The sequence below is a fragment of the Tyto alba genome, unplaced genomic scaffold, assembly GCF_018691265.1.
Source record: "Tyto alba isolate M040663 unplaced genomic scaffold, T.alba_DEE_v4.0 Super-Scaffold_37, whole genome shotgun sequence".
NCBI classification, from domain to species: Eukaryota; Metazoa; Chordata; class Aves; order Strigiformes; family Tytonidae; genus Tyto; species Tyto alba.
In genome coordinates this window covers 5193-33060 of record NW_024881312.1, presented here as the reverse complement: position 1 = coordinate 33060, position 27868 = coordinate 5193, and the positions used below count along the sequence as shown (strand labels likewise).

The following is a 27868-nucleotide window of genomic DNA, read 5'->3' as shown; positions in this document are numbered from 1 at the left end:
CACATTTCCTCTAGGAGACTCCACCTTGGATGATCACTCACTTTATGAGGCAGCACTCACAGCCCACCCGAACTTCAATACTACCCCCGGAGATCCCCTGAGCTCTCTCAGCAGCTCCTCAACCTTCTCCAGAATGGCATCTGCCATCACCCCACTGCAGCTGGGACAGCATAGGCACGTAAATCAAAGATCAGTTGCTGTCCCCGTGGACATGTGCAACCAAGAAAGGAGGTCTTTGTCCATCACTTGGTCCCTAACAGATCCCACTAGGATTCTGAGTTTGTCCCCCCGAATCCATCAAGAAGCTCAGAAGAGCAGAAGTCCTTATGAAGGAGCAGCTCCTTGGGGGTGTTCCCAACACCAGCTTGGGAAGAGGTATCCAGCCTTCTGGCCCTGCCCTGAGAAGCCCCTTTGGTTATGGGGGTGCTGGCATGGAGGCCAGCTCCGACACCGTGCTTCCCATGGCCTGCTCCTGCCTGCAGCCACAGGGATGTCACTGCGGACACACGGGGACTGTCAAAAGCTACACAAGAGCTTGGGGGTGACACAACTGCCGGGGCACAGCGGGACGGCGTGGAAGTGAGGAGAGCCCAGCCCTGCCAAGGCCACGTCCTGCTGCTGACCTTGGCCGTGGCTCCAGGGAAGCAGCAGCCCAGCTGCCAGGCAGCAGAGAGGAGCGAGGGGCAGCCCCGAGGGCCACGGGGGCTGCTCCTCCATGGGGCAGCTGGGCCCTGGGCTCCTGAGCCCCTTCTGCCTGCTGGGGCTGGGCCCCAAGCTCCAGAGGAGAGGTGAAGCTATTGGAGCTAAGACCATTTTCTGCTGGTTTCTTTATAGTGTTTATCTAAACAAGGAGCCTAGGTTCATATGTATATGACATTTTTGAGTCAAGAAATATACAGGTAGGAAACCAACAATACCATTATCCCAGTTATAAAGCAAAGAATAAAATTTAAAATATAACAAACAAAACAAAAACAAAAACCAAACCAAACAAACAAACAAAAAAAAAAAAACCAAAACCAAAAACCACCGAACCCCAAAACAAAACACAAAGGAATACAGACAGATGTGAAGAAAGCTTAGTCCTGGCATTTCCTGAGATACAGTGGGAGCCCAAGTGGGCTAATGGGAACCTTATGAATCTGAAGTAGCACATATACAAAGAGTATAGAAATTACACGATCAGGTCTAGTTATGGGGAGCAGGTAAGAGGGGGGCTTCAGGTAAGCAAAAGATAAACCCCTGACAAACAGGGAGAGCACGGCCAGGTGAGGGAGGCAGGTGGAAAAAAGGCTTTGTGCCGTCCCTGCTCAGAGGGGATCCTCAGCACAGCCCTGAGGATCTGCACATAGGACAGCACAATGAAAACAACAACAACAAAAAAAAAACCCACCCAAATCCAAAAACCAAACAGGCACTAACCACAAGAATCCTACATTCCCTGATGCAGAAATCTGAGCAGGAGAGCTTGAGGATCTGGGGGATTTCACAGAAGAACTGGTCCAGAGCACTGTCTTGGCAGAGTGGTTGTGAGAATGTGTTGGCAGTGTGCAGGAGAGAAATGAGCAGCCCAGTGCCCCAGGCAGCTGCTGCCATGTGGACACAAGCTCTGCTGCCCAGGAGGGTCCCGTAGTGCAGGGGTTGGCAGATGGCAACGTAGCGGTCGTAGGACGTGACAGTGACATCTGGTCATCCATCTAGTTGACCAAGGAAAGCCAGTGGACGTGGGGTTTCTGGATTTTAGCAAAGCTTTTGATACTGCCTGTCACAGTGTCCTTCTGGATAAACTGCCCAGCACACAGCTAGACGAGTCTATAAGATGTTGGGCGAGCGACTGGCTCAGAACACAGTTGACTTTCTGGGCTGCAAATGCACATTTCCAGGTCACACTGAGCTTCTTGTCAACCAAGAACCCCCAAGTCCTTCTTCGCAGGGCTGCTCCCCATCCACTCCTCACCCAGCCTGGATTTGTGTTTGGGATTGCCCCAATCCACGGGCAGGACCTTGCCCTTGGCCTTGTTGAACTCCACGAGGTTTGCACGGGGCCACCTCTCCAGCCTGCCCAGGTCCCTCTGGATGGCACCCCTTCTCTCCAGCCTGTCACCACACAGCTGGGTGCCGTCGGTGAACTTGCTGAGGGTGCATCGATCCCACTGTCCGTGTCACCGACAGCGCCGGGCCCAGCACCAACCCCTGAGAAACGCCACTCGTCACCGCTCTCCACTTGGACATCGAGCCGTTGACCACAGCTCTTTGAGTGCGACCCGCCAGCCAATTCCTTATCCATCAAGTGGCCCATCTGTCAAATCCATGTTTCTCCAATTTAGAGACAAGGATGTCACGTGGGACAGCGTCAAATGCTTCTGTATTAGTGATGTTCATTCTGCTGTGGGTGTACCTATATGTCCTGGGTTGAGTGAGTGGTGGAGTTTTTTGGTGGCAGGGGAGGGGGCTATCGGGGCGGCCCCCTGGGAGAAGCTTCTCGAAGCTCCCCCAGCTCCACGTCAGCTCCACTTCTGTTTGGGAAATTGAGCCAATCGGCTGTGCCTCTGTGATAACGTATTTAAGAAGGGACGTGGTGACGGGCAGTGGGACTGGTGAGGAGGAGTTGCTGCAGCTGCATGAACACCAAGGTCAGTGGAGGAACGGAGGAAGAAAGGAGGGGGGAGGTGTGCCGGAGCAGAGACCCCCCTGTATCCTGTGGGGAGACGGCAGGGCGGCCCCCCCCTGCCACCCATGAAGATCTACGGTGGAGCAGACACTGATTTACAGCCTGTTGTTCCTGCTCGGCTGATCAAGGTTCTGTGCCCGAAGAAGGCCGGGGTCTCATGGGAAAAGGCAGCCCCACTGCTGTAATTCAGTGCTGGGAGGATTGCAGCATGCGGGGGAGTCCCACGCCGGAGCAGCTCGGGAAGGGCTGCAGCCGTGGGAGGGAATCCTGTCGGAGGAAGTTAGTGACCCGCGACGGAGCAGTGTGGGGAACGCTGCGGCCCGTGGGAGGGACTTATGTCAGAGAAAGTTTGTGGAGGACTGTCTGCTGTGAGAGGGGGACCACGATGGAGCAGGGGGAACAAGTTTTGGACACTCCCCTCACCGAACATGAAGGAAGTGGCAGCGCTGACTGCACCCCCCATTCCCTGCCCCTGCGCCACTGGGGGAGGAGGTAGAGATATCGGGAGCAGAGCTGAGCCCGGGAAGAAGGGAGGGGTGGGGGGAAGATGTTCTCAAGATGTGGCAATGCTTCTCACTGTCCTACTCTGTTATGTGTTGTTAGTGTCTGTAATAAATGTATGTTCTTTTTTTCTTCCCCTAACGAGTCTGCCTTTTGCTCGTGATCATAAAAGGGGGATTTTCCCCCATCCCAGTCCTATCTTGAACCCCAAGCCTGGCTCTCTGTCCCTTCTCATTGCCGGAGGGGAAGGGAGAGAGAGGTGCTGCACTGTGGTTGGCTGCCAATCAGGCCTAAACCACAACACTATAGAAACCTTTCTTGTTGACCTTCACAACCCTTGCCAGATTCAACTCCGTTAGGGCCTCCTTTTCGCTTCGGCATTTCGTCAGGGCTTCTTGTTCCTCCATGAAAGCCTCCCGCCCCTTTTGCCTTTTCGCCTGCTCATCAGGCTGGACGGTCGTTGAGCTTGGAGGATGGGAAAAAAAGATTTTTCTTCTGTTTGAAAAGTCCTGAAGTGAAAAGTCCAGCACCTGGAGAGGTATCCCCCCGTGCACCAGCACATGCTGGGGACAGCACGTTTGGAAAGCAGCACTTGAAGCCCCCTGCGAGGCTGCAAGCTGGGATCGGAGAACTCAGGGCTGTGTCTCAGCTGGGGACTGGTCCTGGCACAGGGCTGCACCACAGAGTCTCCGGTGTCTCTGCCACCGCAGGTGGGTCAACGGAGAGGAGCAAATCCTTCCTTCTGTGCCACCCCTGCCACCCAGTCTGTCTGTGTCACATCTGTCCCCGACTGCAACACCAGGAGCAAGGAAGAGGCCGGCAAGTGCCTTTCCCCTGGAGGTGCCTTGGGCTCTGATGGCAGAAGCGGGGCGGTGGCAGGGCCACGGGATGGGAAAGAGGGGATCCTGGGCTTGGGAGTGCCCGCAAAGCCTCATCCAGGCACCAGGCTTCCCCCTTGCACCCACCTGCCCGCCAGCATCCCTGGGGTGGAGTAAAGGATGGCTTCCCCTCTCCTGGGGGGTAGGGGTGCGGGCTGGCTGAGGGACCCTCCCCTTCCCGCAGCACCAGGGACTGTCCCCACAGCCACAGTGCACCCCAGGACCCCTTCACCCCAGGGCTGTGCAGTGCAGCAGGTGAGAACTCGCGGCCAACAACCGAAAGCTTGATGGTTCAGTCCCCCCCGGGACAGGGCTGTGCAGCTGGGGGGGGGGGGGTGTGTGTGTGCTGGCCGACGGTCTGGATCTGTCCCAGCTGAGCACCTTCTTGGCAAAGGTGCTGGGGGAAGCCAAAGCTGGACCACACTGACTGTGATCCCCCCGGGGTGTGATGGTGGTTGAGCGGATGGACCACTCCCCGCTCACTGCTCTGCAGACGTGGGCGCCAATCCTACCCCCACCAGTGACTCTCCTCTTTCTGCCCCCAAAACAACTTAGAAGGAGGGTCTTTTGGGGCACCGGCAGTCTTGCATCCACCAGCCCTGCAGACAAGCATCTTCAAACCCGTTCTCCAAGCTGGCAGGACAATAACCGTGCTTGGACGGACGTGCCCATCCTCTCCTCCCTCCTCACGCTTGTGCTCAGTCGCAGCAAAAGCCAGACTTCTCCGGAGGAGCCTCCCTGCGGGGTGAGTTATGGAACAGCAGCTCTGCCAGAGGCTGGGATGTGCGTGCGGCTGTGGGATTCTGGCCGGTCTGAGCACACGCCTTGGCCTGATGGTTTCCCTGGGGAGGGGGAGAGGGATGTCCTGGGTCGCCGTCCTGGTCAAGCTCCTGGTGGGAGAGCCACGTTCACCTGCAAAAGGATCCAGAGGAGGACGGAGCTCACAGCTTCACGAGCAGGACGTTCTCCCGCTGTGGGGGGACCGGGGGGCTGCAAGGGACCGCAGCCGGGATGGACAGTGAAGGCTGGCGGGTGGCTAGATTATTGATTTGGCAACAGCTGATGTGCTCGTGCTGTCAGCCCTTGGTCCGGCGCTGAGGGGACGGAGAACACAGAAGTGAAGTCTGGGTGCGGTGTGCAGGAACGGCGGGAGGGAGGTCAATTCAGAGAAGAAAGATGATGCCTGTCTCCGAGCTGCGGCCGCTCTGAGGTCACGGTGTCCCTGTTAGACCCCGAGGAGTCACTGCTGGCACCTCTCAGCCACCTCGGCCCTTTCAGTGAGAAGGAGCTGATGCAGAGAGCTGTTCACTGCGGGTCTGTCCGTGCCGTTTCGCTCCCTGCTGATACCCAGAGAAAGGCAAGTATGTAGTTCATCCAACATTGCGGCACGGAGCAAAGGGACCGAGAAACTCTGCTCAGGAAAGCTGGTGATTAGGCAAGGCTGGTGCTGCAGAGGAGATGATCCTCCCCCCACAGGAGCTGGGTCTGGGCACCCAGGCAGAGGTGAGGGAGTTTTTGTGCAAGTCCGGCAGCAGAGCGGGGTGACAAGGGACGTTGGAAGCTGCCACTGACTCCAGCAAACCCAGTCCAGGACCCCCTCGGGGAGCTGGGGGTCTCTGCCCGGGACGAGGGACAGAGCTGCTGCTTTCCCCTTTTGCCTGTTCAACCAGCAGCAAAGCCGAGCACGTGTCCCAGAGACACACAGACACAGGCACAGGACGCACAGACAGTCACACGGCCTGCCACAGCCATTCACGCCACAGTGGCTGGAGATTAAAGACTCCCATTTGCTCCGGCAGTTGCACTGGGACCCCCCCCCCCCACCACCACCACCACCAGGATCCCTGAATTCACTCCGGTAGCTGCACTGGAACTCCACTCACTCAGCCCAGCGGTGCTCACCCCGGTACCCGGCACCAATTTTCACTCCCGCACAGATCTCACCACCAGCTGGCACCTCGTCCTTGCAGCACTAAGTTAGGACAGAGAGGGGGAGAGTGAGAGCGCCAAGACAGGACAGGATAGAGTGAGATTCTACAGAGAGATCGTTAAGTCAGGGGATTTAAGAGGTAGATAAAATGAGAGGTAGGAAGAAGACAGGACAGGCTGTGGCAAGCAGGGACAGGGCTCACCAAGGAGGGCACGGGCTTCCCTGTTTTCCCCACAGCTGGCCCCTGCTGCACCCCTTCCTCTCTGTCCCTCCTTTGCTGGCTTGCTCTCCCCAGCCCCTTTCCCCCCCGCTCCGCTCCTTCACCGGTTTGCAGAGTCTCACCGCCCCCCTCCTACATCCCCGACCCTCGGGTTTGCATCCTGATCTGCACGTTTCAATCGGACGACTAAAACTGATTTAGTGCTAAAACGTCCTGGGTGTTTCCTTTACACAGAGAGAGCCTGCCCTGCACTGCATCTCTTTAAATGATTAACTCATTTATTTCGCACAAGTTAAAGCCACAGTCGTCTAAGTAACAGTTCCTTCAAGGGGGTAGTCTTGAAAAATCCTAAAGCAAGTTTCACCATGCTTCTTTGAAAAAAATCAGGGCGGGTGATTGCTCTTCTGAGGCATGATGCAGAAGCTATCTGCCGTGCCTTGCACTGATCTTGTCTTCAGAAAGCCAGACGAGCCAAAATTATCACCAGACGCAACTGAACGGTTTCTATTTGTTCTCGAGCTCTGTGTATGTGTCCCTTCTTTTCCTTTATAGTACAGTTAGATAGTCGTAGAAAGGTAACTCAGTACCCTTTTGTGACATGGCAAATCGTAATATTTGATGTGTTTACCTACAGAAGTCAAATTAAAAGCCTCCAAGACTTTGAGCAGATACGGCTTTATAATTAAAAAGTAATTGCAAATTTGAATGAGGTAATATTTGTGCTACCTACGAATGTTCTTTTATGGCAGTAGCTTCAGTAACTTGCACCACATCGATCCCTGAAGAAAATTCAAGTTGCTTTCCATTTCTAAAATCGAATAGAAATGTTCATTAGCAAGTGCTAGAATACTGCTTGTTCCTAATAACACACCAACAAAAAACAAACTGTAAAACATAATTACTACTGAAAAAATAACACCTCGGCCTAGATTAGAGTTGCTAGCTTCAAGGCATGATATAGTATTCTTATTGTGTTTACTTGCTAATTTATACATTTCAGTGACAAGCATCAGATATTGTGATAGTATAAAAGAGGGGATTCTAGTCTAACAGTGCAATGGACTGAAGAGTTCATAATGTAGTAAAAGGAAACAGAGGAATAGTGAGTAAGTACATTAGAGTTGCTACAAGAGTTCAAGGAAATAAAAAGGAAAGAGAAATGCTGTGTTTCCTTCTGTAAGAAAGGCTAAAAATGCTAGATGCACCTGACAAACTTCTACCTGTTGTCATTTGTTAGGTAAACAACTTGGAAACTCAAGGTTCAAGTGGCTCAGGCTTTGACAGTGTCGTGGTTTAGGCCTGGTTGACAGCCAACCACAATGCAGCACCTCTCTCTCCCTTCCCCTCCGGCAATGAGAAGGGACAGAGAGCCAGGCTTGGGGTCCAAGATAGGACTGGGATGGGGGAAAATCCCCCTTTTATGATCATGAGCAAAAGGCAGACTCGTTAGGGGAAGAAAAAAAGAACATACATTTATTACAGACACTAACAACACATACCAGAGTAGGACAGTGAGAAGCATTGCCACATCTTGAGAACACCTTCCCCCCACCCCTCCCTTCTTCCCGGGCTCAGCTCTGCTCCCGATATCTCTACCTCCTCCCCCAGTGGCGCAGGGGCAGGGAATGGGGGGTGCAGTCAGTGCTGCCACTTCCTTCATGTTCGGTGAGGGGAGTGTCCAAAACTTATTACCCCCTGCTCCATCGTGGTCCCCCTCTCACAGGAGACAGTCCTCCACAAACTTTCTCTGACTTGAATTCCTCCCATGGGCCGCAGTGTTCCCCACACTGCTCCGTCATGGGTCACTAACTTCCTCCGACTGGATTCTCTCCCACGGCTGCAGCCCTTCCCGAGCTGCTCCGGCGTGGGACTCCCCCACGTGCTGCAATCCTCCCAGCACTGAATTACAGCAGCGGGGCTACCTTTTCCCACGAGACCCCGGCCTTCTTCGGGCACAGAACCTTGATCAGCCGAGCAGGAACGACAGGCCGTAAATCAATGTCTGCTCCACCGTAGATCTTCATGGGTGGCAGGGTGCCATCTCACCACAGGATACAGGGGGGTCTCTGCTCTGGCACACCTCCCCCCTCCTTTCTTCCTCCGTTCCTCCACTGACCTTGGTGTTCATGCAGCTGCAGCAACTCCTCCTCACAAGTCCCACTGCCCATCACCACGTCCCTTCTTAAATACGTTATCGCAGAGGCGCAGCCGATTGGCTCAATTTCCCAAACAGAAGTGGAGCTGACGTGGAGCTGGGGGAGCTTCGAGAAGCTTCTCACAGGGGGCCGCCCCGATAGCCCCCTCCCCTGCCACCAAAAAACTCCACCACTCACTCAACCCAGGACAGACAGATTGTTCATATCACTCTTTTCCTGAATATTTAGCAGCGTTGGGGATTTCTTACCGTACCCCTTGAGGTGAACTAAACACGTTTGTGCTTAAATAAAAGAATGGGCAACGCATGGGGCAGAGTCCTACCCACCGTAAGCGGTTCTACCAGGAACATGCAGAGGTGGGGCAGGAGCCTGTTCCTGGCACGCCCTGGGACCAGCACCCACCCCGCCAGCATCAGCACCCCAGTCTGGGGGCCCTGAGCTCACTTTGCATTCCAGGACAGGCTGCTAGACCGGCCCGCTTCTCACCTCCTCACCAAAGGAAACTCCTCCCTGGCATTCCTGCTTCCAGCCAGCGTAATTCCCCTTCCACAGCCGGACCGTCTCACCCTCTGTGTACCAGGTCATTCCTTTTGTCACAAATTATAAAAGCTGGTTGCTTACCGAACTGACGATGGATCTGAATCTTGAAGGTGCCTAGAAATAAGGTCTTGATTCTGAGCACTGTCTTCCCGCAGCCAGGAAATTTCCTTAGTATGTGGCATCCTTACAGGTGTTCAGGCACCGGACTCGGCTGCAGTTGTTTGCTACCCAGGAGAGCGTGTATCACCTGTGCCATTACCTTTCCATACAAATACTAAACCCACCTATCTGCCTCTAGAACTGTGTTGGGCGTGTGATTCTAGTTACCGTACCCACAGTAAAACCCAGGCTCCTCATCAAAAAAAAACCCAAACTTGTTAAAAACTTTATTGGTAAAATGGGATTAACATATCTCCCTACATCACATGGCTGTTGTGATGATAGATCAGCTGAGGAATACCGAGATACAAGGTATGCAGAAACCATACAAACAGGAGATAAATAATACATTAATAGAAAGTGAGTTGCTCGGGAATTAAACTCCCACACCATAGTCAGAAACATGATATATGGAGCAGAACCCTCTATAAAGTGGCACACAGAACACGGGCTTGAGAGCTGACATTTAAAAGCCCCAAAGCCACACAATCCCATGTGTTTGAGACCGCATTTAAAACAGGAAGAACATGTGAAAATCTTCAAGAAATATTTCAGTAATGTAAGGTTACAACTTATTCAACTACCTTTAAAGTAGAGGAAGAAAAAATCCACTGATATTGGAGTGGAAAATCAGCAGTCACTAAGTCAGTAAATGCCTGGAGTCATGTCAGTACGAAGCCTGTGCAAGATTACAGTCAGCTTCTTTTTAATCTGCTGACATACGTGCCAAAAAAATACCTCTTACACAGCTAGCTTCTTACTGAAGTGTTTCTGCTGCATTAAGTGCAAAATCAGCGCTCACAGCTGTCAGTAACAAACCAAGAGATCAAGACTCAAACACAACAAGACAATAACGGCGCTAAAACTATTTGGCACACCTTACTTTGACCTGTTACACAAAATAAAATGCTATCCAAAATCCAGCTGGCAGAGAAGGGCTTTGTATTTTGGCGATTCTGTTAAAAAATTAATACCAAAAAAAAAAAAAAAAGGTTGTTCGCACAGAAATCAAAGTAGCCATTTCTCTTAGAAGTGTTAGTTCAAAAAAAGACTGAAATAACACTGCTTTACAGGATACTATCCAAAAAAGCGTGTTTCAGAACACTGCAGGTAATTTTGCTTTAGCGGCCAGAACCAGGCCTGTCCCTAACAGCGTTTTACACAGCTCCACCCCGCACCCATCACTCTGGCGTCCCAAATACAGACTGGCATTAAAGCTTTGTACTAAAAACTCATTTTAAAAGCCTAGCTACGCCAGGCAATTTAATTATTTTGCGGTAACGAGCCCCAAAGGTTGCCAGAACGAGACTCACTCCGGGCACACGCCGTGCAGGGAAAGGAAAAAAAAAAAAAAAAAAACGAAGCGGAGGCCGAGGCGGGCTGGCAACCCCGGCCCCGATTCGCCTCCAGAAGCGGGTGTATGGTATGGCCCCCCACACACACACACACCCCACACCCCCCCGGGCCGGGTACAGGCGGCAGAGCGGGTGCAGCCACGTCCCCGCGGGACCGCGAAGCTGCGAGGCCCACGGTGAACCAAAGGCCCCGCGGCCGGGGCGGGGCGGGCCCCGCAGGCCTCTCCCCGGCACCGCCCCCCCCCCCCCCCACACACACACACACCCCCCGGCCCAGGCCGCGCATGCTCGGGAGCCGCCGCCGCTCACCACAAGATGTCCGCCTGCGGAGCCAGCCGGGTGAGGGGCTCCGGGGGGAGACACTGAGGCGGGAGGGCGAGGCGCCGCCATTACCGGCCTGAGGGCGGGCGGGCCGGCCGCCGCCATTACCGGCCTGAGGGCGGGAGGGCCGCCGCCATTACCGGCCTGAGGGCGGGAGGGCGAGGCGCCGCCATTACCGGCCTGAGGGCGGGCGGGCCGCCGCCATTACCGGCCTGAGGGCGGGCGGGCGCGCCGCGGCCGAGGACCCCAAGGCCGCGGGGTCTCGGCCCCTCCCGCCCGCTTCCCCTCACGGCCTCGGCGCCGCCTTTCCCGGCGCGCACCCGGTAAAAGCGGTTGCCTGAAGTACTAACGTTCCCGTTAGGAATTCAGAGTGTTACTTACACAAGGGGTCGCGGTAGCACCGGTAACACACACACCCGCTCCCCCCCCCCCCCCCCCCCGGCTCCAGAGTCGCTCCGGATTTGGGGGTAAAAATGAAGGACGCGGGGTCAGGGAGGTTGATGGAGCGGGCAGGTGGTCACCCAAATCCTCTCGTGAACCGCGGTTCTTTGTCACCCCTTTGTGCCACCTCCAGGTACGACGCCCACCCCCCTTCCCCCCATTCCAATCCATATTTCTGTTTGTTGGGGGAGCGTTGGGGGTTTTTTCCAGAGTAACCTTCAGTGTTGGCCTCGCACACCACCAAGGTATGAAAACCATGATAGGCTTCAGTTCCCTAGCATAAACGTGGCAGCTTGTTTTGATACCTGTGAACGAAGATTATTAGAAAATAGATATTTGTAGAACGGAATTATTAGGATCAATTTGAGCTGTTTTAACCACTGTGCTGCAGAACAAATACTAACCGTTTGAGAAATAGAATAACTGTAAGATAAGGAACTCATAGATGATCTTGAGACGGTTTGGCCTTGTAGTAGCAGGTGCAAAGAAACGTAATGAAGCTGCAAATTAACAACCAGACCAGGCCAGCCTGGAGGGACAAGATCTACGTGACCACAGGCAGCAGTCAGGGTCAACTGGCAGAGACAGTGAAGAAGACTACGAGCCTTCACCTGAAGAACCCCCGACGACCACCAGAAGCCTCCAACAGACATTAACATACGCTATTGCATTCCTGGAAAAGTTAGGAATAGGATAAAAATGCAATGAATGTGTATGATTAAGGTAGTATAAATGCTTGTTGATTCTGTTTTCGGACACACGCATTAGGAGGAGCTCTCCCCTGTGTGTCCAGTGCTGTAATCAAGAATGCCTGCTTTCTAAAACTCCAAAATTGAGTCTTAGAGAGTGAATTAATTATCACTTCCCGGTAACAGTTTCGTGTAGGGTATCACCTTGAGTGTTATTTTGAAATTGGGAGTTTTTCTAGTTTAGACAAAACTTCTTGGTGGCAAAGCTACATGTCTGGATCACCCTCAAGGAAGAAAAAACACAAACCAAACACAATACCTGGCTTTTTTTCAACCCCATCTTCTTCTTGTCTGTTTCCAGATAAAATAAGGTATAAAGTGTTTGGGAAGATCGAGTTCTTTCTAGATGTTTGTTGGTATTGTTAGATCGGTTTGTTTTTCTACATAAGGGTGGTGGCAGGTAGGTAAGAAAGCTTAGGTGAGAAGGTAAAACCTAGGTAAGAAAGCAACATACCATTTTATAATGGCTGTGGCTTGTGAAAACTCCAAATGAAGAACACGTTGCTACTGGAAAATACAGTCCTGAACTATGAATACACTCACGCTCGGCAGTTCAGTATTCAATGCTTCTATGCCCAGCAGTGGTCTTTCTGCATCTCTTCACCTTTTAACTTTATAGGTGCTTTCGGTATTCTCTGAAAATACTTTTTTTTTCACTGTGTTGATACTTACTCTTGCCTGTGCTCTTCAGGTTTCATCGTGCAGTTGTGCTGCAGTCAGGCTTTATGAGCCTTGAGCTGCAAAGGTCTTGCACCTCATGTTCTTTTTTTCTTCAGCAGATGCTCCGGACTGTTGCAGGGCGTGGGTGGAGATCCTGGTCTAGTAAACCTGCTCAAAACGTACATACGAGCAAACCCGGAGCTGGCTTTAGCTTTGGTAAGTATTGCAGTTTTTGAAAGAAATAAACAGTTAACGACAAATTGCAGAGTTAGGGAAAAAAAGACAACAAAGCAAAGTAACTATTTTACAGTTCAGTATGAATTTACAATGAAGGTGTTTATTCTGAATAGATTTCTATCCTTTTTTAAAAAAAATATTCAAAAACCAAAATTACTTTCTTCTCCAGCTCAGGAAAGCCAGGTATGTGTGTGACATTTATGAGAGCTTCATCTTTTTTTAATTAAGGTCTGTCTTGAGCTTTTTTTTTTATTGCCAAAGTCACCTTAGCTTTGGGTAATTATCTCACACTGGCTTTTAAAACGTTAAAATAACTGTATGTAGGCTTAGTTGAAGTTGGTTATAAAGAAACGTTATAAAGAAATTCATCCTCATCTTGGCATATTATATATGTAAAAGCAAATTTAGGGGGTCAGCAGCTAGATGTTTGAAACTGAGTAATCAGAATCGTCAAATAAGGAACATTTACCTGCCTCCATCTCCTCCTTCATTTAATTAGCACAGCATGCTTCTTTTGGTAGTACATTTTATGTTACATGGCACCTCCTACTTCATTTTCAGCATTTTTTGAATAAATTTTGTCAGAAGTAAGGAAGTGTATTGTAGGCGTCGATTAGAGATGAATGGAGGTTTTCTCTAGAGAGAAGGAGGGAGTTGAGCTGCTTTGGTTAATGCAGAGGCTATCAAGGTTGGTCCTGGTGGTTTGGATTGTCCTGGAAGGAACTGAGACTTGTTTTCTCATAGTCTGACAACCAGAAAAATTTGTGACGTTTTTTCCCCTCTTTTTTTTTTTTTTTTTTTTTTTTAATAGAACTTACTGATGAACAGAAAGAGTTTCAAGCTACTGCTCGTAAATTTGCTGTGGAGGAAATTATGCCCGTTGCTTCACAATATGACAAAACTGGAGAGGTAAACCTACCATACAGTAGGGGAAAAAATATATTTTTATCTTACCCTGTATAAAATTTAAGATGTTAACTGTGATGAATCAGACAGTGATTTTCCCTGTCTATTTCAGTATCCTTTTCCGCTCATAAAACGGGCTTGGGAACTTGGTCTTATAAATTCACACATACCAGAAAGCTGTGGTAAGTGAACATTCTTTTTAATCTGTAAAATAAAACACAGAAAAGGCCTTAGAGGAGATTTATACGTGTAATTATGTATTCTGCATAAAGTGAACAGCTGTATACTTGAGTAATCTGAATTAGTAGGCAGGTTGACACATAGAAATGTTACTAGGGGTGAATGTAATCAGGCAACAAATAAATCACAGATTTAGTAATTTATGACCAGATGCTCTACCGTGATTACAGTTGCCTAATGTTCCCCTGGTGCACTGTGTCAGTTGATGAGGCAGAGAAATTAGAAGGTCGTATTTTGATCTGGTCTCTGACGCAGAGATGAGATCAAAAATTTAATACACAAGGTTAAGGAACAAAGAGATAAAAGGAGTAATTGTGAGGGTCACATATACATGATGTGCTAGGTTGGCAGTGGGAGGAAAATAAGGAAAAGATTCCATCTCTGTGGGACCCGAGTTGGGTCCTGGTGACCTCCTAAGACCGTATTTCTGAAACCTAGTGATTGGCGTAAGCAGGAATTTATAAAGTGGACCAAATTAGCTTCCCAGGGCCGTGGGATTGCTAACTTTGAGAGGGATAAGATCAGTAACAGCTGGCTAGAAAGATACAGGGGCATTCCTCGGAGAAAGATTGTCACCGCTTTACAACTACGGGCCAACGTCCACCCCACGAGAGAATTCCTAGTGAGGGGTAGGAGAGACGTAAGTGAGATCGTGTCGTCACTGTGGGGTGGAAATTGAGAGCTGTTCACTTATCATTGGATACTGCCCGGCGGTGCAAGATGCTAGAATAAAAAGACATAACCAAATTTGTGAATTATTAATTGAGGAGGCAAAGAAAACGGAATGGATAGCATTCCAAGAACCATTGATTCGAGATGAGAAAAAAAGAATTATTTAAACCCGATTTGGTATTTGTAAAAGAAGAGATAGCAATAGTAGTAGATGTAACCATTAGATATGAAAGTAAGGAAACATCCTTAGAGGATGAGGCAAAAGAGAAAATTAAGAAATATCAGCATTTGGAAGACCAGATTCAGGAACTGACTAATGCAACAACTATTAAATTTATGGGCTTTCCCTTGGGGGCGCGAGGCAAGTGGTAGCAGGGTAATTACAACTTGTTAATGGAATTAGGACTCTCTAGTTCTCGGCAGGATAAAGTTGCACGTCGATTGTCTAATCGTGCATTGGTTTCTTCTGTGGACATTATTTACATGTTTAGTAGTAAAGTAAGAACTGTAGAAAATGTTTAATTGTATTATCACATTGTAGTTGTAATATCTGTGCATTGTATTACTTTCAAAAAAAGAAAATGGTAGGAAGAGTCAACATGGAAGGATCATGGCGGGGTTAGATCAGGTGGGAATATGATCAGAGTACTGGAATTCTAACATAGTAGGTGGGGCCTTGTTCTTTTTTTGGCGCGTCTTTAAAACCAAAATTGACATTAATAATTGGACTTGACTAAATTTTCACCAATTTGGACCCAGGTGGACGGGCCACCTTTACTTAACTCGGAAAAGAAACATATATAAATGATATGTGCTTGATAAATAGCCAAATGCCTCGTCATCTAATTAGTCTTCCTAAAGGGTCTTCCTAAAAGGAAGTTAGGACACAAAAAAATAATTGAAGTTCTTTGAAGTAGGATCACAGAACCGTTTGGGTTGGAAGGGACTTTTAAAGATCATCTGGTCCAACCCCCAGTAGCTAAGAAGTGTGCGAACAAGGGATGCCTGGTTGGTATAAAATGCTTGAACTCCAGAAATTAATTTGAAAACTCGTCAGGTTTCGTAGTGGAAAACTCAGCAGCACAGTCTTGCTGGTGCTTGTGCTGTTTGGCAGATCCATAAATAATCTGGAAAAGGAGGTCAGTAGTGAGGTCACAGAGTTAACTGATAATACAAAAGTTCTTCGGTATAGAAAAGATGGGGCCGGTGTGAAGAGCTCTAGGAGAAGGTCATGAAACTGAGTGACTCTTAAAAAGGCAGATGAAACTCAAAATAGGAAAAGTGATGCACACAAGGAAGGAAGCAGTCAAGTCTTCCCAGATAAAATGGTGTCTTCTGAACTAGGTACTAACTCTGAAAAAAACCTGTATTTTTGGGGTTATAATACATAGTTCTGTGAAGATGTCAGCATAATACTCAGAAGTGGTCAAAGCTATAAATTTAAGGTCAGAAATTAAGAAGGGAATGCAGAAAAAAGCAGCAGCCCTAATTATGCTGCTGCTTGAATCCGACTTGCACTTGCCTCTCTTACTTGTTCTACAGTCCCATCCTTCCACCTCCAAAGGATAATTGTGGAAATGGAGGAGTTTCCAAAAAGGAGGATAAATGTGATAAAACATAGGTAACACCTTCTGTATGAGAAATGCCTAAAATAGGTGAAGCGTGTAAGAAGGGACTGACAGTTCCTCGTCCCCTGCGGTACAACCAGAAGGCAGCAGATGAAGTCAGCAGACAGCAGGTTCAGAATATATGAAAGGAGATGGTTCTACACTCAGTGCACAGTTAATTTGTGAAACTCGTTGCCCCTCGATGTTACTGATGCTAAAACTGTACACAGGTTCAAAAGGAGACTGGGCAAGTTCGCAGAAGAAATGTCTGTCATAACAAAGATACCAAAGAAACTTTTGGCTGAGAAAGTCACCTTGAAGGCAGGGAAGAATATTTTGAAGAAGTATTTCTGTATTGTTCCTCTGGTTTTATGCACTTCCTAAACTGTTGGCCTCTATCAGAAACAGGTTACTGGGTTTTTGGTTCTTATTCCTATGTGCTGTGGTATCTCAGGAGCCCTTGTGGCCCTTTCTCTGCCTCCTCAGAACTCTGAAGGAAATTGTCAGATGTAAAGTAGCCAAAAGATCCCAGTGGTATGTTCTTGCCATTGGTGCGGCGTGTCCCACGCCAAGCGCACAATCGCCCTGGAACTATGAAATGTAACTTTGAAATCATCTGTTACTAATCTGACAAAACAGTATTTTAAAAGCTTGCATGGGAATGTCTACTCAAACACAGTGCACAGGGGAATATGGTTTTGATAATTGATTTTTGTAAGCCACTAATACGTTCCACTTTAAACTCATTTTAGTCAGTGAAATATTTCAACTGTAGGTGGTCTCGGCCTTGGCAGTTTTGAAGCATGCCTCATTACGGAAGAGTTAGCTTATGGATGTACAGGGGTTCAAACTGCCATTGAGGCAAACTCCCTAGGGGTAAGTTCTGTCTTTTCTTACCTCCTTTAAACTAGAGACTGTGTCCTTTAAAAAGATGGATTAACAGTCTAAATATTTTATTTCAGCAAATGCCAGTAATCATTGCAGGAAATGAGCAGCAGCAGAAAAAATATTTAGGAAGAATGACAGAGGAGCCAATGATGTGTGTAAGTATAACTTAGGAACGCTCTAGACTGTTCCTAAATTGTATTAATCATGGTTTTGTTTTGTTTTTTAAAACACTGATGTCTGCTCAAAACATAACCTGTTTTGGTTTGCAGATAAACAGTGGCATTTACTGAAAGTCAGGGAATATTGAATTAGATGCGTTCAATAAGCAAACAACAGATCTAACCTGGAAAACCATCCTAAGTCACTTATTGAAAATTAATACCTTTTATTTCCTTTTCAAGAGAAGCTGTAGGTGTGTAAGAAAAATGCAAGGTTTCCGCGCACAAACTCAGCTCGGCTGGGCGTTAAACCGCGTTTATGAATCTTAAATATTACCTAAGCAGTGTCTGTTACATAGAAGGAAGTAAAGATTCATATGCAATGCATTAAAATCTGAACAACTAAGCCTCATAAAATGAAGAGCCTGGTAACCATAAAGTGTTACTCTGCTCTTATTTTCAGATTTGAAGGATCCTCAGCTTTCATAGCAGAGTCTGTGAAGCATAAGGAAGTGATGACTTATTAAAAGTTAACAGAATGCTGCTGCTTATCATTAAAAGACATTTTAAAGTATTGTTATGGATTTAGAAGGAAAATTAACCCATACATGTTTGGATTCTTGCTCAGACAGTTGTTGGTTTTTTTCGATGTACTATTTTTGGGTTTTCCATGCAGTTCACTTAAAACTTTTACAGATCAGTTGGGTGCACATAATTCTGCAATAATTAATGGTTGGTTAAAAACAGAGCTTTTATTCCTCAAGATTTTGTATTTCATTTTCTTTTAGGCTTACTGTGTAACAGAACCTGGAGCGGGCTCCGATGTGGCTGGTATACAAACAAAGGCTGAGAAGAAAGGAGATGAGTATGTTATTAACGGCCAGAAGATGTGGATCACAAATGGTGGGAAGGCAAACTGGTGTGTTGACTTTTGACTCGCGTTCCATTTTCTGTAATTCTGTTCTGTAGTGACGTGTGTGTCCCCAAGCTAGATACTAGTGTTGCCTTGAAAGAGCTGTTACAAATCTGAACACTGGTTATGGTCACCCCTCTACACTTTAATCCGTGACCAGTTTCTCAGGACGAGGTATGAGAAAGCAGTCTCAGGGCTGTGCAATGCCTAAAAAGGAAACTGAGTGACAACATGACAGCTCCATCCAAGGATACCTCTCAATTTTTGCTTCTACCAAAGAAAATTAATTCTGCTTTCTCTTCAGGGAGGGGCAGCAACAGAAAGAGTTAACTTGCAAAGTACTCAAGAGGCTCACATTACAAGTCACCTTGCTTGTGGTTGTGGTGACTGAGATCAGTTGCATCTGAGCCTGCCAGAAACATCTCTGGCTTTCAGCGAGGATAGAAAAACTCTAGGATTGTAGTGTTACATTTTTTTCTTACTGGAAGACATTTTCCAAGTGTCCAGATTTTGCTGCAGCGTCTGTGGAGGTGCTTACTAATACAGACGTTTCTTGCATAAGATCATGCTCATCCCCCAAACATAAATTGTTTTTAACTCAAGAGGAAAAACTTTATACATTTACGTATAAATTCTTGTTATTTATTTCCTTGTTTGAGGCAGAACCTTTAAAGAGAATCCAGCAGTTATCTTTTGATGTTACTGGACATCATAAATGTGATTTATAATTGTTTCATTTCTAACAGGAAAAAACTTACTTAAAACTTAGAATAATAAAATTAAGATATTTGAAATCGAGAGGATAACATTTTGTGTGCAATACCGTATTTCCTAAGCCATAATTTTTACTTATGTGCTGTGAATAGTTTTTTTTAGTACTATTTGTGAAGCTGATTGCAATATTAAGACTAACAGTACACAGGAAAGGTGGAGAACCAGTGCTGATCTGAAGGAATTCAATTAAATCTTGACTTTTACAGTAAGAGGTGAACTGACACTTCCTTTCTCATTCTCAGGTTTTTTTGGAAGGGCCAAGAAAAAAAGGGTTGTTAATTACTGATAAATTTATTACATGGTACAAACACACATAAAAACATTGAACTTCAGCCAAAAAAGTATCTGATTTTTAACTGAGAGGATAAATGGGTTCCCCTCATCTTTGTTTTACACTAGGTATTTTTTGCTAGCTCGTACCAATCCAGACCCAAAAGCTCCTGCAAGCAAAGCCTTTACTGGATTCATTGTGGAAGCAAATAGCCCTGGAATCCAAATTGGAAGAAAGGTAAAGAGCGTGTCTCTGATTTGGTGAGACAGGAATTATTTTCCGCTTCTAAACTAATAATGCAACCAATTGCCTTTAAAGAAAAAAGACTGTTAAGCAACGGAACACACTCATTTGTTCATGTACAGTCATCTTTTCCACAGCATACAGAAACTACTCATAAGACATACTTAATAATTATGATTTTATCAATTCGGGTAAGGAATTATTCAGAATGGTCTGCAGTAAGATGACTTTGCACAGCTGCGAAAGAATTGAGAATCCTTTAATTGAGAAGTGCCAATTAACGTGAAGCAGTACGCCTTGCGAGTGCAAGAAGCAAGGTGGACAACTTTAACCATAAACACACAGTGTGCTTTAATTTCAGCTACTCCTGCTCAGGGAATAGGCCTCAGAGACACTGGTTCTAGTTCTCTTTTGCAGGCAGAGGAAGAAAACAAAGTACTGTTTTTAGTAGCAGGCAAAACTAGACACTGAATGTTAGGAATCTGAAAACTTGAAAATCTTACTTACTTGTTTTTTTGTAGTTTTCTGTATTTTAAAACTTGAAAATCTTACTTACTTGGTTTTTTTGTAGTACATCTGTATTTTACTACTGCCTGCATATTAGGTTCTTTCCTTTTATCTCAAAGGATACAGTTGAACTAGAAAAAGACAAATGAGCGATTACAATTACAGAATTGATTTCAGAGGAAGTAAACTGTCCAGCTTTGACAAATTAAGGACATGTTTGTAAATGCAAAACTAGTTTTTGTTGTCAGTAGGGTGATTTTTAGATAAAACTGTAGTGTTTGGGGGGGGGGGGGGAAAAAAAAGGTTATTTTATGCTTCTAGTAAACAAAAAGGTTATTTTATGCTTTTAGTAAACAAAAGAATGAAAATGTGTTGTATCCTGGAAGAATCCAGTTAAGCTGCACCTCTGTAAACTTTCCTTTTCAGGAAATGAATATGGGTCAGCGCTGCTCTGATACAAGAGGTATAGTCTTTGAAGATGTAAGAGTTCCGAAAGAAAACGTATTAATGGCTGAGGGAGCCGGCTTTAAAATTGCAATGGGAGCTTTTGATAAGACCAGACCACCTGTAAGTATCAGAAATAAGTTACTTTTTAAATATAATAGGAATTTCTCATTTTCATTCTGTGCTGTATTTAAATCCAGGTAGCAGCTGGTGCTGTTGGGTTAGCAAAAAGAGCACTTGATGAAGCTACTAAATATGCTTTGGAGAGGAAAACCTTTGGGAAACTGCTTGTTGAAGTAAGTTAAATATTTAAAAATAAATATATCAAAGAAGCTCCATTTTCATACCGGCTATACTAGTGAATTTTCAAGGTCCTTCCCTGATATTTAAGACAGGTGATTGATTAAATCTCTGCCATCACTTGGGTTTTCAAAACAATAGGTCAGCACTATCTAAGTAAACCTAGCTAGGCAGTGACTCCTGGGATTCTTCTGTAACTTCCTGATGATAATAGTAAAATCACAAAGAAAACCACCCAACACCCTGAAACTCATGTACTGTCAGGACATACAGAAGTTCTTCAGCTGTAATGAACAGGGATTTTCAGGGAAGGAGAAAACCTCTGTGAGGTACCTGAACCAAGACTCGTGGTGTTAATAGAACACATTGCCTGTCACACTGTTTACCAGGTTTTAAGAAATACAGATAAACAGCAAGCTAAGTACAGATCTCATGAAAAGTAAAGCACAACTTCAGTACTTAACCCCTGTGATTAAGTGCACTTTAAAATTAAAAACTTGAAGGTCTAATTCAATATACGGTTGCGAGCCTGACCCAAAATCTGTAGAACTCCTCGGGCACAGCTTCCGGAGCGTGTTGAATTAGCAAATAATTAAGAAGACTGACTTCTTCTTGGAGGGCACAGATTTGTAAGTGGGCCGTGTGGACTGGGTTTATTTCATCGTTCACAGCACCAAGCGGTGTCTTTCCTGCTTGCCGAAATGGCGATGAAAGTGGAGCTGGCGAGGATGGCTTACCAGAGGGCTGCGTGGGAAGTCGATGCCGGCCGCAGGAATACCTACTACGCTTCCATCGCAAAGGCGTTTGCGGGTGATGTGGCAAACCAAGTCGCTTCAGATGCAGTGCAGATTTTTGGAGGAAACGGATTTAATACCGAATATCCTGTAGAAAAGCTAATGAGAGATGCTAAAATCTACCAGGTGAGTAAAAGGATCGTAATCCATACATTGGATATGAAATAAACTAATGGCTGCTTAGTTGAAATCACAATGTGCACATATTAAAAAAAAATTGAGGATGAGAGCAGTCATTCTTCCACACTCAAATCAGGCAAATTCTTGCATACAAAATTGCATTAGCTCAACAACTTAACCTACACAACACAAATAAATTCAGCGGTCCGGTTTTCTTTTCCTGATGTGGTTACTCTTTGAAGTGCTTGGACTCCTCACGTGGAAGCTTTTGAACTGTTAGAAAATAAGCACCGTAGAAAACAGCGATCAAAATAGCAGTGCTTGCTTTGGTATTCTGGAAGTGGAGATGGTTTATGTATAAAGCTGATCTCGTCATCACTTCTTGCTGTGCTCTGAACTCTGGTATCATAAAACGGCAGATTGCCTCAGCTGAGATATTACCATTATCACAGATTAATTACCTGGCATGCGTGGCACAGCCTGGAGTGGTTAGGATTTTTTTTTTTTTTTTCCAAAAAAAAAGAACTAAACATGCTCATATTTACTCATGTTTAGTCACCCCTAATCCCCAGATCATTTCCTGTAGCATTATTACTAAGAAATTATTCAATGTCATAATTCTCCTCTTAGCATATACTATGCTACAGTTCTTTATTCGGCAAGAATGATTTAATTGTGGTGAGCAAACCCGGTAATCTTTATCTTTTCACCTCTTTTGGACATTGATAATGGCTAGATAAAACATACCAAAATAAATGACCTCAGGAAAGGCGTGTGGACCATGATCTATAATGTGTTATAACAGCTGTTTTTTCTAAGATTCTAGGTAGTTGACATTTCTCTTACAGCTGACTTTAAAATTAAAACTATTCTTACTAGCCGAGAATTTTTCTCTATCTAAGGTCAGAAAAACCACTGGTCTGGAATCTGAAGGTTCTTATTCCTAATTGCACTCCTGCAAGTGAGGAAATTAATGAGTAGTTGAACTTTGTTAGGATTGAGCTTTTTTCCTGTCAGGTTCCATGCTTTTCTAGAGAAAGAGGGTGGGAGGGTTAGAATTTTATTTGAAAGCTGAGACTGACTTTACAGGATTCCAATTATTTAGATTTTCCATTACACTGATCCATCACAAATGCATGGCTAGGTACAATTTTTTTTTTTTTTTTTTTTTTAAATTGTTCAAATTAATCGGATTTAGTCGGAAAGGCTTTACATCCATGTCTCTTGGTTATGCTTCCCTGTATTACTGCCCAATTCCAGACGGTACATGCTTTTGGCCGTTTGTTTCGTGTATAGAAACTTTTCTACCCATTCTTTTCTTCCATACACTTGATGTTTCACAGTGTGACACAATTCTGCTACTGGTAATGTCCTTACATGTCCACGCTTTGCTCTGGTTCCTGTCCAGCTACAGATCTAGGCTACTATGACAGAACTTAGTTTCTCAAATTTGGAAATAGTCCCTTCTGTAATCATCGGTGATGCTTGAAACTATTCCCCACTGGCTCATAAACCAAAACCTTTCTTGTGGTTACTGCAGAAGGCTGTGGGTTTTGATGTCTTTACACTTGAGTTTCATGGCTGTCCTCATCAGCAAATAATTTAGGTAAGGGATAAGCAGCAGCAGTCTGAGAATTCACTTCGGGAACAAACTACTTCCTCTGAACCAAAAAACGAACGTGACCACAGGTTGTAGCGTCTTCATTTTTTAAAAGTTTTGTAAGGTCCTTGGGAAGATTATCCCTATTTTACGTCTGCAGAGAAAGCGAATTTGCATGCATTGGAGCAATTGGCCAAAGCAAGTTTTGGCAGAACTGGGAGGTGAGACACTTAAACCCCTAAACTGTCTTGCCCCTGAATCATGTTGCACCGTACCTGTGGAGTGTGTGGCAATCAATCTACGTACGTGCTTTGCTATTATCTCTGACTTTGCTGCCAGCAAGCCACACAGAACAGAGGGAAGATGCAGGATGGTTCTAGAGGAAAATGCAAGAATATGTGGTTAAAAAACCCAAAAGGAATTAAAAAATAAATACTGTGTTGAAGAGAGTACTAGTTAAGAAGGATCAGTGGGAATAAATGGATGAAAGGGAACGTTTGCTATGGCCTTGAAAGGCTAGTCAGAGAAAATATAACCCTTTCAGCACAGGTCACCTCCTCCCCTCCACCCGCTGTTTCAAAACCTCCTTTGTAAAACCTCTGTATTTCCTTCCCTAGGTGAGACATTTTCCCCATCCTTCTTCACCCACTATGTCTGTTACAATTTCATGAGAACCTGACTGAGTTTTGATGAGAGCATCTGAGAGAACAAGGCTGTCTCTCAGTGTCTTGTACGTGGTTTAGTGCATTTAGCCCCCTGTAGTTACTCACGTCACACTGGCATTTTTTGTTTTCTCTGTCTTTCTGCACCTTCTAATCCACGCTGGGTTAGTGCTATGAAGGTTGACAAGTGTAGAAAGATCTGCTAAAATATTTTTCAAAATGATCAGCTAACGTCATTGCGATTTTTCTTTTCAGATTTATGAGGGAACTGCTCAGATTCAAAGGGTGATCATAGCTCGTGAACATGTTGCCAAATACAAGGCTTAAAGAAACGTATCAAGCATGTCTGGTGCTGCTGTAGTGTTTGGTGCTCTCATGGAAGATTTGAGTGCATTTCTCAATACAACTAGAAAGGTGTGGAAAAATCTCCTTTCCTTCAAAATCTTTTGATTGTGTACACAATTAAGCACTACTTCTGTACTCCCCATCAATTTCCTCACTTCATTCCTTCTGACTAATAATCTTGGTATTTTCTAAACGTTTCTGAATTCCAAGGTGATTGGTTGCCTTTGCCCACCCTCTTTCCCTTAAATCTTTGGCTTTTGGTGGGAGAAGAGGTAGAAACCCTCCCTGTAAAATTTTATGATTAAAACCAAAATTCTGATACCTTTTTTTTTTTTTTTTTTGGTGTCTGTGAAGGCATCTAGCATGTAACAAATAATTGGATTTTAGGTGTTTCTGTATTCTTTAAAATTACACAGTTTTGCTCTCACTGTTTTATCACTAGAGTTTGGTTAGATATGAAATTAGTATATCTCAGGGAAATTTAAAAAAGCTGTTCTGCTTCCTCAGGAATACCGTGTTGCAGTACACTCTCCCTAGGTCACCACTTTGCCAAGATAAACGTAACACTGTGGTTTTGTGGCCTCTAGAAACTTGCATCTTTTAAAAAAATTGAAAGTGTCTACATCTTGCCTTCTGGACCTTTCAGAAACATGCATTTTCATAGATTACAACACAGATTGGTGTTATTTTTCTCACCTGGTAGCCAGATTACTACATTTTATACACGTTCATGAGTCAGTATGAAAAAAAAAAAAACACTAGTTTTTGTTTTCATAGAGCTTCTTTTCAGTGACTTAACCATGTTACCTGAATGTAGCAAAGACAGAAATTGTCATTCAGTGTGTTTATCCCTGTGCCACAAAGGAACCTGTCATATATATGAAGAAAATTCTTGGGTTTTTCATGCCTTAAGCAAGACTTCTCTACGGACGAATGTTAAGTACAGCTCTTGAGAAATACAGATACATGTTTTTACCGCAGAGGGGAAAAAAGAAGTATGATAATTAAATTTTAAACATGTTTTCACCTTAACTGATCCCACGCGAAAGAACCTGTAGGGAACAGCTTTATTTTAAGGTATAACAATGCTGTTCTAATCCTGGATACCCAAACAGCCAAGTACAGTAAAGGGCAAGGAATGAGAACCTCACAGCACAGTGGTCCTTCACTGTAAAAATGAGACGATCAACATGTTATCGCTAGCATTCATTGCTGCGTTCTAATAAAAAAAAAAACCTATTTATAACCAGAGAGGTGTGGTTTGCTTTCGTTCCCTTCGCTTGTCACGTTATTTAAATTGTATTTCAGGTGAATTGTCCAGTGTCTGAAGTATGTTACAGCTGCACCGCAGTTCTCGCTACGCTACAGCCCAAAGCAGCTCTTCCAGCTCAGCAGCACCGAGGCCTGCGTCAGGTCTGTTTGAAGGAATTAGATACTAACCAGTAGTAACAGACTATCAGCTTCAGAGGGCATGGCCTCTTTTTTACTACACTTCTTCAGCAAGTAAATGTTCGATTAGGATGATTCAAGGGAAAGTGTGCAGCTTTTCCATAAGAACGATTTCAAATCTTGATATATTAAACCTATTCTTCCCTTCCACCAGCATATATACTTAACTACATTTTCAGAGAAGGAGGAATTTTTGGGAGGCTTTTTTTTTTTTTTCCCCCCTCTGGACAGGCCCTTCTTTCAGTGCTGTAGGACGCCCCTGCCCCGGCTTTCCCCGGGGGGAAATCGCTGGGTGGTGGTGAGGTCGCACCCGGAGCGCCGTGTCCAGTGCCGTACTGGAGAGAGTCCAGGGATCGGCCCACGAAGGACGGCGGTGGGTCCGGGACCACGAGGGGAAGAGCTGGGGCTGCTGAGCCTGTTGGAAGGCTCGGCGGGAGCTTACCAGCGCCTCCCCACCAGATGGGAGGGGAGGAAGCAGAGGAAGGCAGGCACTCCTCAGCAGTGCCCACCAAACGCAGGAAATTTCACTCCGAACGCAACGATTTTTTTTTTTTTTTTTTTTTTTTTCCTGGGAGGGCGGGTCAAACACCGGCACGGGCTGTGCAGATGCACTGAGTCTCCAACCTGGGAGTGACTCAAACTCTCCCCGGACACAGTCCTGTGTAACTGGCTCTGCTTGAGCACGGGGGGCGTGGACCCAATGGCCTCCAGAGGCCCCCTCCCACCCGAGCCCTTCGGGGAAACGCCCACGACTCACCACAGCCCCTGGCACCCCCCCGCCCCGGCGGGGATGCAGCGCTGGACGGCACAAATCCTGCCCTCCGGGTGGAAGTCTGCGTTGCTCCACGAAGGGATGAACGGCTGTGACCCACCATCTCTCCCCGACCTGCGGGAACACCGACACTGGGGACGTGCCGGAGGATTCTTCCCTATAGGAAAAGAGAAGAGAAGATGCAAGCACTCGCTCCCTCGAGACTCAAAAAGCCGAAAGCGCAGCGCCTCAAACACCTCACCCGGGTGTGCCCGTCCTGAACGCCGCCCTCCCCGTAAGAAAAAAAAAAAAAAAGTAAATCAAATGAAAAACAGTAAACGCACAAAAAAAAAAAAAAAACCAAACCAACCAACCAACCAAACAAAAAAAAAACAACAGAAAAGAAACAAGACACAAAAAACCCAAACCAAACAACAACAAAAAAAGAACAAAAACCAAACTAACAAAGAAAAAAAAAAAAAAAAATAGAAGAAACAAGACACAAAAAAAAACAAAACAAACAAAAAAAACAACAAAAACCAAACAAACTAACAAACAAACAAAAACAAAAAAAAACCAAAACAAAAATAGAAGAAACGACACAAAAAAAACAAACCAAACAAAAAAGAAACAAAACAAAAACCAAACAAACTTACAAACAAAAAAAAAAAAATAGAAGAAACAAGACACAAAAAAACCAAACCAAACAAAAAAAAAAAACAAAACAACAAAAACCAAACAAACTAACAAACAAACAAACAAAAAACAAAAATAGAAGAAACAAGACACAAAAAAAACAAACCAAACAAAAAAAACCAAAACAACAAAAACCAAACAAACTAACAAACAAACAAAAAAAAAAAAACAAAACAAAAATAGAAGAAACGACACAAAAAAAACAAACCAAACAAAAAAAAACAAAACAACAAAAACCAAACAAACTAACAAACAAAAAAAAAAAAATAGAAGAAAGAAGACACAAAAAAACCAAACCAAACAAAAAAGAAACAAAACAACAAAAACCAACCAACCAAACAAACAAAAAAAATAAACAAAAATAGCCGAGGAAGAACCAAACCACCTCATTTCCCAGCGCGCCAGACCGGGCGGCACAACCGCCCTGGCAGAGGGCTGAGGGGGCGCCTCAGGCGCCGCGCGGGGTCCTCACCCGCCAGGGGCGCCCAGCGCACTGCCGGAGGCGGCGGACCCGCCAGTCGGCCGCGGCGCGCAAGCGCGGGACAGGCGCTAGCGAGGTCAGCCCTAGCGGGGTCCTGCGACGCTACAAGTAAAGCCCGCCCGGCGCGCGGCCGGTCTTTCCGGCGGGCGCAGCGCGGGGAGGGGGGTGAGCGCGGAGCGGCGCCGTCAGCGGTTCCCGCCCGTGGGCGAACGGCAGCGGCGCGCAGGCC

The 27868-nt window shown here is 45.8% G+C and overlaps 1 protein-coding gene and 3 long non-coding RNA genes across 7 annotated transcripts; 1 reads left to right on the top strand and 3 right to left on the bottom strand.

Moving 5' to 3' along the window:
- Window positions 1–24: 24 nt before the first annotated feature.
- Window positions 25–18067, bottom strand: LOC122154289. The gene is made up of 3 exons (XR_006166177.1): window positions 17484–18067; window positions 3086–3089; window positions 25–36 (listed from the first exon to the last, which is right to left on the bottom strand). It is a non-coding gene; the product is annotated as an uncharacterized LOC122154289 (long non-coding RNA).
- Window positions 5914–12606, bottom strand: LOC116960162. The gene is made up of 4 exons (XR_006166175.1): window positions 10720–12606; window positions 8843–8943; window positions 6927–7008; window positions 5914–6022 (listed from the first exon to the last, which is right to left on the bottom strand). It is a non-coding gene; the product is annotated as an uncharacterized LOC116960162 (long non-coding RNA).
- Window positions 10650–25861, top strand: LOC104366752 (acyl-CoA dehydrogenase medium chain). 4 transcript variants are annotated; one of them, XR_006166174.1, is made up of 13 exons: window positions 10650–10749; window positions 12698–12797; window positions 13630–13727; window positions 13837–13906; window positions 17019–17119; window positions 17206–17286; window positions 18078–18208; window positions 19376–19484; window positions 20424–20564; window positions 20642–20737; window positions 21413–21661; window positions 24173–24331; window positions 25571–25861. XR_006166174.1 is itself a non-coding variant. In XM_042801630.1 (12 exons), exons 1-12 carry the CDS (start codon window positions 10726–10728, stop codon window positions 24242–24244), a joined length of 1272 nt encoding a protein of 423 aa, XP_042657564.1. In that variant the 5' UTR covers window positions 10650–10725; the 3' UTR covers window positions 24245–25511. The 4 variants fall into 4 exon arrangements, 3 of the variants coding, with proteins under 3 accessions (XP_042657564.1, XP_042657565.1, XP_032842850.1); XM_042801630.1 differs by lacking the exon at window positions 25571–25861 and having other exon boundaries at window positions 24173–25511; XM_042801631.1 differs by lacking the exon at window positions 25571–25861 and having other exon boundaries at window positions 10654–10749; window positions 12701–12797; window positions 24173–25511.
- LOC122154288 lies at window positions 21548–27868 on the bottom strand. Its single transcript, XR_006166176.1, has 3 exons — window positions 27544–27868; window positions 26469–26640; window positions 21548–21634 (listed from the first exon to the last, which is right to left on the bottom strand). It is a non-coding gene; the product is annotated as an uncharacterized LOC122154288 (long non-coding RNA).